Source organism: Sylvia atricapilla, chromosome 8 (assembly GCF_009819655.1).
Source record: "Sylvia atricapilla isolate bSylAtr1 chromosome 8, bSylAtr1.pri, whole genome shotgun sequence".
NCBI classification, from domain to species: Eukaryota; Metazoa; Chordata; class Aves; order Passeriformes; family Sylviidae; genus Sylvia; species Sylvia atricapilla.
This window is the reverse complement of record NC_089147.1, coordinates 35,238,611-35,254,100: the sequence shown is the minus strand read 5'-3', so window position 1 is coordinate 35,254,100 and position 15,490 is coordinate 35,238,611. Positions and strand designations below refer to the sequence as shown.

Here is a 15,490-nt window from a genome sequence, read left to right as displayed (position 1 = left end):
AGAAGGCTGATCTTGGATCTACAAACAAGCCCTACTAGGGAGCCCCTTAGATCTCCCAGTCTTGGAGTCCAGACTAAGAGCATTTCAGCATCCACAAAGATTAGAACTACTGCAGTATTACATTATCTAATCTGATTAGCCTGGATTACAGCCAACACTTTGCATCTGACTTGAGCAGAACTGTGTATTTTGACAAAACTCAAGTGTCCAGCAAAGCACATAAAGCTGTGCCTGCGGAGGGGCAGAACTGCAATAACCTCAGACTCCCCTTCCGCAATGCTCAAAACAAAACTCAGTGTCGTTGTTCAGCTCAATGAACACTAATTCCTGAATCACTGAATAAAACCACAGCACAATAAAAAGGCAGAGATGTCATACACCGTTTGCAAATGGCTCTCCTAAATTAGCAAAGGATTAAAATTAAAGCCTGACCCACACCTATTGGCACCTTGCAGAAGGCTTTTTAATTTGGATTTAATAAAAAAATGAGGAAGGAATGACACTGTAAGTTTTAGAATATAAATGTCCAAAGAAAAAGGAGAAGATTTTGGGGTGGGAGAGGAAGGAAATGAGAAATTTTCAATGGAAATGTACACTACTAAAGAACCGAGCAAATTTAGGAATAAAATGAGGAGAAATCACTTGCAAAATGCATTGTTTCTAGACTTCAAAATGCTATAACACTGCACAGAACTTCTCAGAACTTTTAACCCGAATTTCAGAGGTTCACATTAAATAAATTTCTAAGTATATGTAAAACTTCCAATGGAATATGAGAAGAATTAGGAGGGATGGCCAGGCTTTTCCAGAGTAACTACCACTTTAGTTTGGATGCAGTTTGCTGATGTGTGACCATCACGGGAACCGTCACAGATCCTAAAAGAAGCAGGACCATTGGTTAGCAGACCCAATGAACAGACAAGAATGTTAACCACCTCTGCTGCTCTGTACCCTCCTCTCTCAAATGCCAAAAATTAAGTCAAATAAAGCTATTTTTAGCTTGAAGTTTGCTGGTTTTGTTGCAAACAAGAAAAAGGGGTTTTATACTAAAACCCCAGAGCTTTCTCCTCCTATTAAATGTAACAAAAAGACATTAACACCCTCTTCATATCTTGGCCTGTTTCCATCCTGTTGCCTGCCTCCTATGGCAACTATAAATTATTCTTTCAGATTATCTGAGGTTCTGGGGAAAAAAAATCACCCAGCACTGAGTAGACTAGGACACAGTCATGGATAAATGAATATGATCCCATTTACAGGACAGGCAGCATCAAGAAAGTTATTTCTTAAGAACACCTTTGTACAGAGTGTGACACCAGATAATGAAGCACCGTTCAACAGCAGAGTAACTACCACAGAGTAGAGATAAGGAAGGCTGTGTGATGTTCAGAGAATATTATAAAACCTGGGAGAGTACTTGCATGTAATTGCATTTAGGGATGTGAAAAGGCAGAGGAACTGAGTGGACATGAGAATTTTTTTTTAAATGACTGATGCAAAGTAATTTTGAAGAAATAGAGGAAAGGTCTGCCTCTATCGTACAAAATTGGATAATGCTACACATCTGCAACATATTTGAAAAAACCTAGCTACCAACAGGAAATGCATCAGACTGGAAGATCAAGGGGAGTATTAATAACATTTTATATTAGTCTAGTCTCAGCCAGCGTTTTCTCTATTTAGGAGGGAATGACTGCATCATCCAGAACAAGCAGCGAGTCTCCCAAAATGAACCTCTCTGTCTACTGAGTACCGAAGAAAAACAAGGGAGACTAAGCTTAGAAAAGTATTTAGCTTCCTGAATGTATTTAGGAAGAAAGGCTCATCAGACTTGGTAAGAAAAAATAAAACCACCTATTTAAGAACTACTTTTCTTTAAAAAGTTATGATTTGTAACAAACACTGGCTTGACGCCAATGCAGAGACTATTACATGAAAAGCCTGCAACTGTCTAACTTAAAGTCTCTTAAGGATGAAAGATGAAGTTTGGCAAGACTGAGAACTGCTCGGTACAGTCAATGGTACCCGAGCCCAGAGGAATACAAGTGAAGAACTGCACAAACTTCATTCAGCTATTTTATGCCATCAATCACCAACAGACTAACAAAAAGCCCACGAGGAACATGGGAGTGGTTTTGGTTTGCCACATTTTTGTTTTCTGGACAATCAAGCAATTAATGTGGTGGGTTGAGCACCCACTAGAATTATTTACTCTTTTTCTGCTGTGAAATAGGATTAGGAGAAGAGCAAAGCAGGCTCAAAATTTAAAGGGTATAAATAAAACTTTATTAACCTAAGTACAAGAGGGAGAAAATTAATAAGAATCAGAATAAAACTTTCAAAACACTTTTGCTCCCTCCACAGGTTTCTTTTCTTTCTCACTGGCACACGCAGAGACAAAATTTAGAACTTAGGTTAGTTTATTACCTCTAAAATAGTCTTTCATCAGTTCTTTTAGGGAGAGGAGTCCCTTTCACCGTGTCACAGAAACTTCTCCACAAGAAAAAGTTGTCTCATGGCTTTAATTCTGACAAAAGCAGCCGCCCAGGACTCTGCATTTGTGAAGTCCCTCCCATCCCACACAGCCTTTCCACAGCTGCATGATGGGCGACGTAAACTCAGGGGGTACCATTTTAAGGATGAGCTGTTCAAAAGCAAAGGTTTTCTTTATTTAGTTCTGAGATAATTTTCATCTCTGGGAACAGAGATATTCTCTCTCTGGGGGCAGATCTTTAGCTTCATCTCATCTGTTTCTCTCCGTTCAAGCTTCTCATGAAATCACAGCTACTTTCACATTTACTTGCTTCAGCATAAATGTCTTCGCTTATGTCTGCAATTTAAAAACTTCCTCCTCCCATACTGTTTAAAGGGATATTCTAGCATATTACAGCCCATCATCATGACTTCAGAAAAGAATTTCAGCCTAAAACCAAGGCACCTCCTCACTCTCCTCCCATCCAGGATGTGAATCCTCCTTCACTGGCCTTGGCATCTTCACCCTGTCCTTTTCTCTCACTCGGAGAGGATTAGCACTTTGCAGGTTTAATGGAAGGAGTCCATATCTTGCGTGGGGCCTGCAGGGGTCGGGATGGTCTGTGGTAGGTTCGGGCTGTGCCAGGATCTCGGGAGCTGCGGCCGTATTTGATCCCAGCTGCAGGGCCACTCTGCAGGGCTGCAGAGCCGCCCCTGGCCGCAGCCACATGATGCCTGGCAGCACCAGGACAGTCCCTCAGCAGGGTGACTGCAGCAGCCCCAGAGCTGGGCACGGTGCAGGATTCTTTGGCGGCTGCACTGGGGAAGTGTCCGGGATCTCACGGCGGCGTGCCCACGGCCGGGCCCCCTTCCCCTGCCCACTGGGGGCTGGCCCGGCTCTCCCTCCCAAGACAGGGCTCTTCCTCCTCCCTGCCCCTGCCCAGCAGCCGCCAGCCCCAGCCCAGAGCCTGGCAGCATTCCCAGGAAGGGGCCTGAGCCCAGCAGGACGCACCTGGCCCAGCCCCGCAGCCAGGAGGGAGCAGGACCTGCTTATTACCTCTCTTCCCAGGCCAGCAGGAAAGAGAGCTTTCCCCGGGGTTTATTCCGTTTTTAACATGTGTTCACAAAGCTTTGTAGCAGTTTAATAAGGTGTCAGTATTCAAAACTAGTCGCCGATTGGCCCTGTCAGGCATGGAGGAAGCTGTCAGCAGCCTCTCCCAGAAAAATCACCGCCGCAGGTGGCTTTTACCCTCTTTAAACGCCAGTCTATGCAAAACCAGCACAAACATCAACAATACGCACAGGAATAGAGTTGAGACACAAAAGTCCATCTCATGTAGCTCTTCCAATGACTGCAACCAAAACCAAAAATAACCCTAAAACCGTGGAACAGCTTGGAGAAGAACATCACCAAACAGAAATTGACTTCCGCGCAATCTAGCCATGAATTAGTACAACAAACCAAGAGGTTTTTTTTGTCAGGATCTTCTCTAAAAATGTTCACCTGATTTAGTACTACACAGAAAATTAAGCACTAGGTCCTCATTCTCCATCCTCCAAAAAAAATATCTTAGGGAAATATGTCACTCTTAGGGACACGAAAGAACAAAGCAGGCAGCAGGAGGTCAAGCAGGAAAGCTCTATACTTTATTTTCTGACTCCCATCTTAAATACCTTTTACAAGCAGGCCAAAAATTGGCTACACAGGTAGCCAGCTCTTTGACCTCGTTGGTGAACATCACCATCAATCATCTTTCTCCTCCCAGGAGAGAAATATGTAAACAATTCTAAAAACATACAGAGTTTACTTGAAGCTGTGTGAGAACAAATGCAAACGGTGAAAAGCAGGCAAACTTGAGGCAACAGAAATACAATTACATGAATCAACTCTTAATTAGCGCGATTCAGATGTACTTCATTCTTCTCTCAGTGATGCAACCAGGAGAAGGAATTTGCCAAGCAGACATTTTTTACATTTTACTGCAGTAGATTAATACTAGTTAAGTGTTGCATTGCTTAAGTTTTGTTGTACAATAATAGCTAAGACCAAAATAAAACCAAGATTTGCATCACATATAACTGAAGAAGTTTCAAATTAAATTTCTGTAGGAAGTTGGAAGTTGGCCCTGCTCTACACAAGATGCTTCAGTAGACAATCTCCAGAGCTTTCTTCCTGTTAGTCTTTAACTCTGCCATTTCATACATGCTATGCCACATGGTCAAAGCCCACCTGACCCACTCTTCCCCAATCAACTACTGAAGACCTCTCCCAGCAGTAGAAACTGCAGCAGCAGCAGCTGGGACTTCACAGCTGGAGCTACAGATGTAGGGGAAAGAAGTGAAGCTGGGTATTTGCTCCCTCTGTGTGATCAGTAAATTACATCTTTAGAAATAGACCAGTGGATAAAATACATAAGGTAGGTCCTTTTCTCCTGATTATTTTGCTAGTGTTTAACTGAGAAATCTTTCCCTGATACCAAACAAAAGCATGGTCTCTTAGCTCTTGTTCTTGTTGACTGCTGTAAAACTCTTTGCATTCACGAAAAGGATTTTCTCCAACAGCTTTATTGTAACATCCAATCTTTTGCTGCCTTCCTTGAATTAAAAGTAGTTTCTGATGGCAGAGGTTTACGTCACATAAAGAAAGCCTCACCTGAGGCAGATGTGTAAGTCACTGCACTCACTATCACTTCACCAGGTGAAGAGCAGCAAACTGAACTTCTGGTAGGGAAACAACAAACTGGACATCAGACAAAACCCTCTCAGTGTCTAATGACTTATTACCCATTATTTGGAATGCATTTACCTTAAAAAAAAAAAAATTAGTTCAATTAAAATGCTGATGCAGTTAAAAGGGATAAAATGCACTTCAGACAAATAGTATTCTAAGAAGGTGTATAAAAGGGTGGAGAGCACAGACTTCACTTTCCTCAACAGAAAAGGCTTTGTGTCATTTGTGGACTTGACGTGAAGAAGACAGATTTACTCATACATGCGGAGAATGAGAAAAGAGATGAAATGTTTTTATGAAAACGTGCCACTTCTATTTTGGCATAAGAGGAGCTACAATTAAAGGAATTTAAGCATTGAGATATTATAAATATGATAGAACAAAACTCAAGTCAGCACAGGGGAGGCTGAAGAGAAGTCCCAGCTGATGAAATAGTCTTAGTTTGGGCAAGGACATGAAGAGAAAGATAGAGAAGCAGCGGAGTGGTCAGTCATGCAAGAAGACAACAGAAAGGGGAAAACCCCCACAGGTCCTGAGAATTCTGCATATATAAACATACATCAGATCTTGCCTATTTGGTCCTTGAAAAAGTTAATTCTGTGACTGTCGTGGTTTGACATTCGTCAAATTTTGTTTTTCAGCTGGGAGATAGGATTTTTGGGAGAAAAAAAAGGCAAAACAGGCACAACTTAAAAGTAAGAACAGATAGATTTTATTAATACATACGAAAGAAAAAAAAAAAGACAAAAAATGAGATCTGCTGAGACATTCAAACACCCCTCCTCCCACCCCCCCCCCCAACTGTTTACTTTTTCACACACTACAGAGAGAAAACTATGATTTTCAGTCAGTTTTCACCATTTAAACACGATTCTACATCACCTTGGGAGAGGAGCTTCTCTAGGGTTATGGGGAACATGCCACAAGGAAAAAAAAAAGAAAACGAGTGGCTTTCAGAGATCTGCAACCGCCTGGAATTTTGCAGATTCTGTGCAGTCTCACCCATATAACAGCTTTTCACGCTGTTTATGGGCTTCCACGTGTTTGGGGTATCATTTTAAGAATGCTTTTCTAGTACAAAACAGGGATTCGCTTCCATCTCTAAATTCACTTCTCTCTCAAAAGGAACAGAAACCTCCTTATTCTTCCCAGGAGCCAGGGATAAATTCTAATCAAAACTCTTAATTAAAACCCATGTATATCAATATACACAACCCTTTGGCTAGAACTTGCGTTCCCTCAAGCAACATTAGGATATTACAAAACCAGTCAATTTCTCCATAATTCACATCTAGAGAAGTCCAGTCAAAAATGTCCACTTGCTCTATCCCATCTTCAAAATAGTCTTTCTCAGTTCTTTGACTGACTTTTTCTCGGTGCTCTCTCTCTTTACATTTCAAATGTCTTCCACGGAGGTGGAAGTCTTTGCTCAGAATTTTTTCTTCTTCAGCAGACTCAAGGCCACAGATGATGGTCAGGAGAGAGGAAGGGAAAGCGCAGGCTCAAGAACACTGATAGACGAAATCTTCTCCACCCCTGGTCAGGCTTCAAGCTATTTAAACTCAGAGCAGCTTCCTGGGGCTCCGGAGAAAAGTTCTTAAAAAGTCTTTTCTCCTTCAGACCACTGGCTCTGGCAGCCAAGGCCCAGAGCACGGCCACCGTGGTCCTGGCGCAGGGCAGACTGCTGGTCTGCAGTCTTCCTTCTCCTCTCCCCATCGGAGGGGCCGGGAGGGGACAGAGGGGACACAGCCAGCCTCGATTGCTCTCCCACAGGCAGGGGCCATCCCTGAGGTATGGCAGGCCTGGCCCCAGGGGGCCCAGCCCAAACCCCGACTCATGAGATGATGTTACCTCACTGCCGGCCGGAAAAGAAAAAGGGACGAGTCACTTGGGACTTGTGATTTAAGACTGTGTTTCCAGAGATGTAGAAACACTCCCGTTCGTCAGCCAAGCTGTCAATCCCAACCATTCTAAACCACCACAGTGACTGAAGGATCCAAGTCTTTTCATGTCTTTTCTAACACATGATAAAATTGCAATACTTCTAAATTGCAATTAGCCCGTCATGGCAATTACACACCATCACCAGGAGCAGAAAACAGACATACAAAGGAAGGAAATACGGACGTTTCAGATTTTCCACCTACACTCACTAGGTTTGCTAAGGCAGTTTTGAATAAAAGAATAGTAAAAAAATACAGAAGAACCAACATTAGGAAACAAGCCTCAAACTCTGTTTCAGGCTAACTGTATGAGGGAGAAGACACTAAAGAGTCAGTTTACAAGAGCAGAGAGTTGAGGATAAAATTTCAGATTTACCAACAGGAATGCAATTACAAGCATAACAAAACTAGTTTCCTAGAAATTTATGCATCGTATGCCACAGCACACTTTAATTTATGAATCTGTAGACTTCACATCATCATGATAAATGGATGACAGTAATTTTTAAACTTAATGTCAGTGGGTTGTAAAGATTAACACCCACATTCTTCCTTGCATAAATTAACTATCCAAAACCAATAGGCTGAGACTGTTCTCTGTTCCTACAAGGTGTAACAAATCTATGAACAAGAGTATCATCATTTATAATATTTCATAATTACAAGTACTTTTTTTTTTTTACACAAGTCGTTAACTCATGCTTTCTTTTATAAGGAACAGACCTCCACTTCAGCTATTTGCAATCAGACCTCTCTTTCACTTGTAAAGACCTGATTTCATATTTTTTTTTTCTTTAGAACTGTTTTCCTTTGAATACAGTATCATACATAAATAGCAAAAATATACAACTAAATAAAAAAAATTGGAAAAGCAGACCAATACATTTAAAAAAAGAACAGCATTTTGTTTATTATTAGATGTCATTTATAAGAACACAAAACCAAACAAAAAAACCCCCACAACCACAAAAAAAAAACAAAAAAAAAAAAAAAACCACAAAACCAAAAACAAACAAACAAAAAAAAAACCCAAACAAAAATCAACCAACCAACCTTCCAAATGCTCACAATTCTGCTTCCCTGAGTGCCAGTGGGACAGGCTTGATTGTCAGAAATAACTGCCCCCTCAATCAGTCAGAGAAGAAATTTTAAATTAACTTTAAAGTAGTGCATCTTGTATGATGCAGGGCTCAGAACCACCAGAACCACTAGGGAAGGTGTGTTTACTGTATTTCCTAAGAAGTGTCCTGTAAATCTGAATGCAATTCTGACACTCCAGGATTCATCATTTCCCTCAGCACCTGCAAACTCAGCAACTCCAACTCACATGTGAGAAGCTGACGTGCCGGCGCAGCACAGAACCTGTTTTGAAAGAAATCTGTTCTTTAAAAAGGTATTTCTCACCCAGAATGCCCATGTTGGCATGAGATGTACAATACTAATTTCTGTAGAAAACACAGAGCCATTAAATACAAGCTCTGGAGTTCCTCTGCTTTCCAACACAATGCAAAATCCTCAATGCACATTATCCTTCCTAATTACAGAGTAATTTCCAAAAAAGAGCAGATACCATCTTCTATTACACTTCTAACCTTTCTATTTAGATAGAGCAGTATATGAACAATTTCATCCCTCAGAACCCAGTATTGCTGCTAATACCCTGTGGAATAAACGAAGAGTGACTTGCACTGTTCTTTACAATTACTCCTAATATTTACTTCTTTGTACATGAACTAGTCAAAAAAACCCAACAAACCCTTCCCAAAGCAAAAAGGTGACATTGCCATAGAGAAACATCTTTTCAACAGAGCACTTAAGAAACAAGCCTGACACTTATTATTATTAAATTTAAGTTTAAACAAATTAAATTAACATCTGCCGAAGGGTTCTACCAAAGCTTAGAGATGATGTTCTACACACAGTTTAAAGCAAATACAGCAACGTTCACCTTTCTTGGAGCCCACGGCACGTAGGCTTACACATCAGTGCTACCTGAATTAGTTTCTGCTTTTACTTACTGTGAAATGTTGTTAATCATTCAACTGTGTTCAACCAAAGAATGTAAATACATTAAAAAAAAGCCAGGAGTCTTCTCTGAAACGAGCAGTTGACCAAGACAGATTTTTTCTTTTATGCAATGAATAAAATTAAGCATTCCAATAATCAAGTCCAAGAAATTTTGAGAAAAAAAACCCCAAAAACTGAAATGCACCGTTTCAATGAATCACAGCTGTAGAGATAAAAGTAATCATTTAGCTCAATTAATCTGACAGAAGATTTTTAACCTACTCTGAAATCTCCTGAGTTTTAAGGAGATTCATGTATTTTATTTATTAGCAATTGACTTGTTTCATCTCTTTATTAACATCTTTAGCAACACCTGCATAAATTTTAGGAAATTTCAGAAACAGGGAAGATTTGCACTATAAGCAAGAGGCACATTCATAAAGTACTTCCATCAAAGGCTAATTTACACAGGGAGAAAAATCATTCTCAGGTTATGCTTCTCTGCACTAAGACACTGAAATACACACAGCATAGTACCTGTGAATAACCAACTCACACTTCTCCCCTCAGACCTAAGTCACTTGCCAGGTGCAACAGCTGACCTTGTAAAGCAAGAAGGATTTCCCTGCCCTGAGGAAAACTCTGTATCCCACATCAGCAGACCTGCAAGGGCCTGAACAACCATCTCTGCTCATGCTGTTTGCACTGTAACATCCACACCCTGATCATAAGAAGCAGACACCACTCAGTTACTGGGACTCCACTCCAGCAGCTGCCAGTCCCCACAGTGACAATACCAAAGCAGCTTTAGAGCGATGGACACTCAAACTCTGCCCCCTTTCAGGCAAGAGTCTACCCTCGTGTCTAATGAGCAAAGCACAACTTGGGAATATGAACCTAGCTGTGACTTCACTGACAAGGGTTTTAAATTACTTACACCTGCAGAACTACTCATGCTTCGTACTGCTGCATAAAGCAAACAGTCCTAACTAATGGAAACAAGCCCAAAGGACATGGCCAAAGAGAAATGGGCAAGCAAGGCCCACTGACCACACGGACACACAGAAATTAAACAACTTCTCAGGCACATGAGACAAACCTTTCCTTCCTTTCCAGGTTATGCTCCTTTAAGAGAAATCAAAAAAGTAGAATTATACAAATTTGCATGTGCTTCACGATACAAACTATGCCCATGAAGGTGTACTTTCGGAGGAGCAACACACTAAACAGGCACTGTGCAAGTGAAATGCTTTTGTTACTTTTCCTCAGTGAGGGCAGAACCTTACCCCAGAACTGGGATCTTTAAACTGCAAAAAGTGAAGCAACTGGGTTTTGTCTTCTTTTTAAATGCTGAAGATACTCACTGCCTCAGTTAATACAGTTTACTACCCAAGGCCACTTCACTGATGAGATCTGTAAAAGCACATTTTGTGTGACAAATATCTGTGACACTAAAAACTCCAGAAATTCTACAGTGCATTCCACAGTAACCGGAACACAGGATATCACAAGAACCTCTTGTTTAAGATACATGCACAGGGATGTGCTCTTCCTTTCCTCGAAGACTTCTCACAGCTGCCGAGAGGATTTGAAACTGCAGAGGTAAATGAAGCTGTGGGGATGGATAAATGGACCCCTGTCACATGCCCCTGTCGGCCCCAGGGACTTCTGCCCAGCAGGAATATCCCCTGGGTGAGGACATTTGAAATAGCAGAAATACTTTCACAACTCATTATACAACCTCATCTTCCACTGGATTCTTATTGAAAAGTGATGAAAAATTTTCAAAGCGTACAAAAGAACAACTAGAGTCTGAAAATTATCGTACCTGAAACAGCAAGGAAATCATCAATACTCGTTATATCATCTACAGCTTCAGTAAGAACACGGATGTGATTCTCCCACGTAGTCCTATACATCTCCATGTTGTTTTTCACAACTTGACTTTTTGGTCTGGCAGCAAGAGCTAAAGCAGCATTAATAACCTGTACCAAAAATAGACAAAACCAACTAAGTAATTATTTTTTTAGAAATCAAATCTTATGTTCTACTTCACACAGCAAAGCAGCATTCCTATTCTCCAAACAAAAACTTTGCTCAGCGTTTGGTTCTGTTCTCAAGCAGAAATATCAGTCAGAGGTTTCTCAGGCCAACTTCCATTTCAGCTTCATAAACTAAGAAGCTGATGGAAGAGGACAGCAAAATCCCACCACTCTGATTTTAGCTGTAAAATCACACTATCACAGTTTGCAAGATACCAAATACAAGGAGGTTTTTACTCACACACACTTCAGGCACACACCGGAACAGCAAACATCAGTTCTGAGTTTGAGCTCTTTAACATCAAGTGCTTGTTATAGATGCTTCCACTGAGAGAGAGAATACTAGCCTCTGCCACAGAGAAGTGGGAGGTTTGGCCAGAACAATAGGTGTGTCTACAGAACACATATTACACCTAGATAAAAGCAGCAGACTGGTTGTGCTGAATCAGTTCAGACTAAACCCAGAAATTATATCCACATGAAGAGGGTAGACTTCATCTCTTTCAGGAAAGACTAACTGAAGACGCAAACACTGGATCCCTAAGTGTTTCTTTCTATAGTCAGTTAGTTAGAGACGGAGTTTTTTCCCCTAATATGGAAGTTTAGTGATGTTATATACACAAACATTTTAAAATTAAACTAATGTGTATGCCAGGTAGAAGCTGAACATTAACCTTGCAATTCCCTTTTTTTCCCCTTCTGAATACTGCTTATTTATCAAGGGGGAAGGATTTTAAAATAACCAAGCGAAACATAAACAGACTAAAACCAGCATACCCTTGCTGCTGGGCTTGGGAGAGAATTGAAAAGCACAGGAAGAGCAGCAGGAAAAGAAAAAAAAAAAAACAACATCACAAATATATGACAAGTTATCTTTCACATTCTGAAATAGAAAGAAACCCTTCAAATTGCACATTGGCCCCTGCAAGAATCATAAAAAGACTCTGCAAGATACTGTAACAGATCAGAATATGCTGGTGCAGTGACAAGAATTCTGCCTTCCCCATTTTGGTCAGCTGGGTTCTCGACCTGGAAACAAAGATTTGTTACAGCACAGGAAAAAGGCAAAAGCTCTGATACTGCCAGGAGCAAAAGGCTTCAAGGCTTTCGCACACCACCTACATACTGGGGGACATTTTTATAGAAGTGGGGAGGCAAGTTGCAATCAATATTTTTTCTAATTCTAACTCTAAACATTTGAAAATTTTGGAAAGCAGATTTTAAGCATGTCCAAATTCTGTCCAAATCATGCGTTTTGTTAGGATGCACAAGACACCCAAAATCTCCATTCAGTGCCTATCCCTGTACAGTTGCATAAGAGGTATCACCTCCACTTTCTCTATTTCAATAGCAATACCAAGATACATAACTTTCCACATGCAGTGCAATATATAAAAGCCCATTTCTGTTTGGCTCTACAGCAGCTTCCTCAACACTTTTAAAAGTAAGAAATTTGTAGGAGTTGAGGCTTTAACTGTTTTCATTCCTATCACACTTGATCCAATTTCACAGGATCAATTTTCTAAGCCAGGGGCCCAAAATTTCACCTCAATAATTCTTAGGTCACATTGGTCCTGTTTTGATTTACCACACTAACTAGTTTAGGTTTTAAAATGTGTCCATCAAGTCTGAAACACTGAACAGGCAATTTCTAACTTTTCTGTTTGAGCCTCTAATTAGATATTACCTGAAAGTCAAACTCTATTTCTGATCAAACACAATAAAGTCTTTTTCTGACTGCATTTTCTTCTTTGTTTTGGAAGATTCACCAGGTCAGCTCTGCCAAAAGTAACAATGAGACTGTGCAAAAAGATGTTTCAGTACCAGAACCAGCACCTTTTATCTTGGCAAAGATAAAAAAAAAAAACAACTTTTGTCTCGCCACATGCAATAAAGAGGTGAAGTGCTTGGGAAGATCACCAAAACTCTTACAGAATGTAGCCGACTTTATTGGATGGGTGCATTTAGAAATCCTGATGACTCCAGATCTCTTTGGAAATAAAGTCCTGAAGCCAGCAGTAACTCCAGCCCAGGCAGGTGGGCACCCTGCTCTAACATCACAGCCACTGCACTGGTACTTCTGGTGGGCTGAGGCTGCACAAGGCTGCCTCCAGCACCTCTAACCACACCAACAGCACAAACCAGAGCACTCACCTAAAGCTTTCCTCAGGAAACTTGCAGCTACAAGTGAAATCAGGTCCATCCTACACAAAGGCAGCTAATCCCGAATTAAAGGCGACACCGTTCCTTATGGTTTCCCTGGTAAATTGCTCTAACCCTTAATATCCTATTAAGAAAAGATCTAATTCCACTTTTGATAAACACGGCTTCCACAAGTGTGGGAACAACTCACAGAAAAAGATACCCTAGAACAATTCAGACTGATAGCAAAGAAACCCAAATCCTGTCATGTCTAAACTGCAGAGCACACTGCACACCCCATGTCTTTGTCCTGCGTGGGGACCACATCAATGAGCCTAGGAGCCAAGCAAGGCTGCTGAAATTTGGCTAAGCACAGGTCTACTGCTAGCCTTGTTCTATCTGTACCCATCCCAAAGCTGTGATCCACATGCATGGTTCAGATCGTGAACTCTCAGTCTGGCCTAACAAACTTGAAGACATACATTATTACATAAGTAAAATGGAGATTTTAAACCTTTTTCTCCTGTAAAAAGAAGGAAAAAAATCAAAAAAGGAAAAGAAAACTTCACACTGGCACATACTCAGACTCATCAACAAGGCACCAAGTGGAAATGCCACTTTCTTAGGCTTCATGAAGTTTATTAGCTTTTCTACTTCACTCCAACTATCATCCATGGTATAGATTTATCATCTGAATTGGCCTCAAGAAACAATGAGAGCAAAACTCATCCAAAGTCCCTATTTCATCACTGCTTTCTGATCTAAAATAAGGTTAACATTTGTTAGGGGCTAATTAAATATAGCCTTATTCTCCCTTATTACAGCATATTAGGCTGCTCTAATTTCATTATTAATTTTTCCCTCTTTGTATTTCTGCACACAAATATCACAATTCAGGTTACCAGAAAGCTGCTACCACTCCTGCTCACTGCTGGGGCATTTCACTAGGAGCTAAATCACCAGTTTTCAAATAAATGCTTGGACTTGCAAGCAGAACCTAGGCAAGGACAGCATCTGCTATTATCAGCTGCACAGTAGTAATATCCAAATGTCATCATCAAGCCCAGGATACATCACACTCTCTACGTTCCATCAAATGAAAAGCAGTCCCCGAAGTTTAACAGCACAGTGATTACACAAGCTGAGAGAAGCCTGAGGACACAGCAAAATTCTGACAGTAATAAGATAATCCTACCTTCTTCTAACTTCTGAACAGCTGGTTGCTCCATCAAAATACAGGTAAGTTAAAATTAAATGCGAGGCATGCACAGGACATGCAGCTTTCAGGGACATACCCCTGTGCACAGTGGGCTAAAACAGGGCATGTGGGGGGCAGGAAAACAAAACACCAAGACCACAGCAGGCACACAAGCCCACAACTGGACACTGGAGACACAGGCAGCTTAAGACTGGCACTGTTACTCCTTTATTGCAGAGGTGACAGCTTGGGGACAGCAGACATCCATCCTGCCACACCAGGCAGGGAGGAAGTGTTCAGTGAGATGGTGCCTTTAGAGAAGCATGAATCAGCCAGCCCAAGGTCAGGAAAAAGGAGACAACCCAGGAGTGAAATGTGCATATGCAGGGTTGGACTAACATTACAAGACAATGCTTTTACAATCTTTTAATTAAAAAAAAAAAAAACAAAAAACACAGAGAAAAGCAATGGCAAATACCTGTTATGGCAGTGACTACAGCAGAAGAAAAGTAGAAATTTCTTAGAAACTAAATATAAGGATATTCTGAATACTAAAATCTGTTAGCCCCTCTAACAAGAAAAATACCTAAATTAATAGCTTGGGTTTTGTTTGGTGTTTATCTCTCTTTTTGGATAACAGGAGCTGGCCACCCAGCTTTACATTCCATTGCACACCCAGCAGAATAATTTCCAACAAAATTAGGTGGGCAGATACATCAACTTGACACAACAACAGCAGAGTCCAGTTCAATCAAGCATTTCTTAAATACGCGTGAGAAATTTACCTCCAGGAACAGAAGGGTCAGTTCTGCTCTAGAAGCTACTACAGCAAAGCTGCAAGAGCTCACCCCAGGATAACATCATTTAGAACTTGACCTGAGTTTTGCTACAGTAAGGTGGAACCTTGCAGCTCCGTATTTTATTGCTAAAGGAAGTACAACAGGATGGTCCTATT

At 40.9% G+C, this 15,490-nt stretch overlaps 1 protein-coding gene across 2 annotated transcripts in view; it reads right to left on the bottom strand.

Moving 5' to 3' along the window:
* Window positions 1-15,490, bottom strand: part of CTNNA3 (catenin alpha 3) — a 411,551-nt gene that overhangs the window by 112,736 nt on the left and 283,325 nt on the right. For both annotated transcript variants that reach the window (XM_066324417.1, XM_066324416.1), the window contains exon 11: window positions 10,982-11,138. In XM_066324417.1, the coding sequence (XP_066180514.1) occupies window positions 10,982-11,138 (157 nt within the window). The remainder of the gene's footprint in view (window positions 1-10,981; window positions 11,139-15,490) is intronic.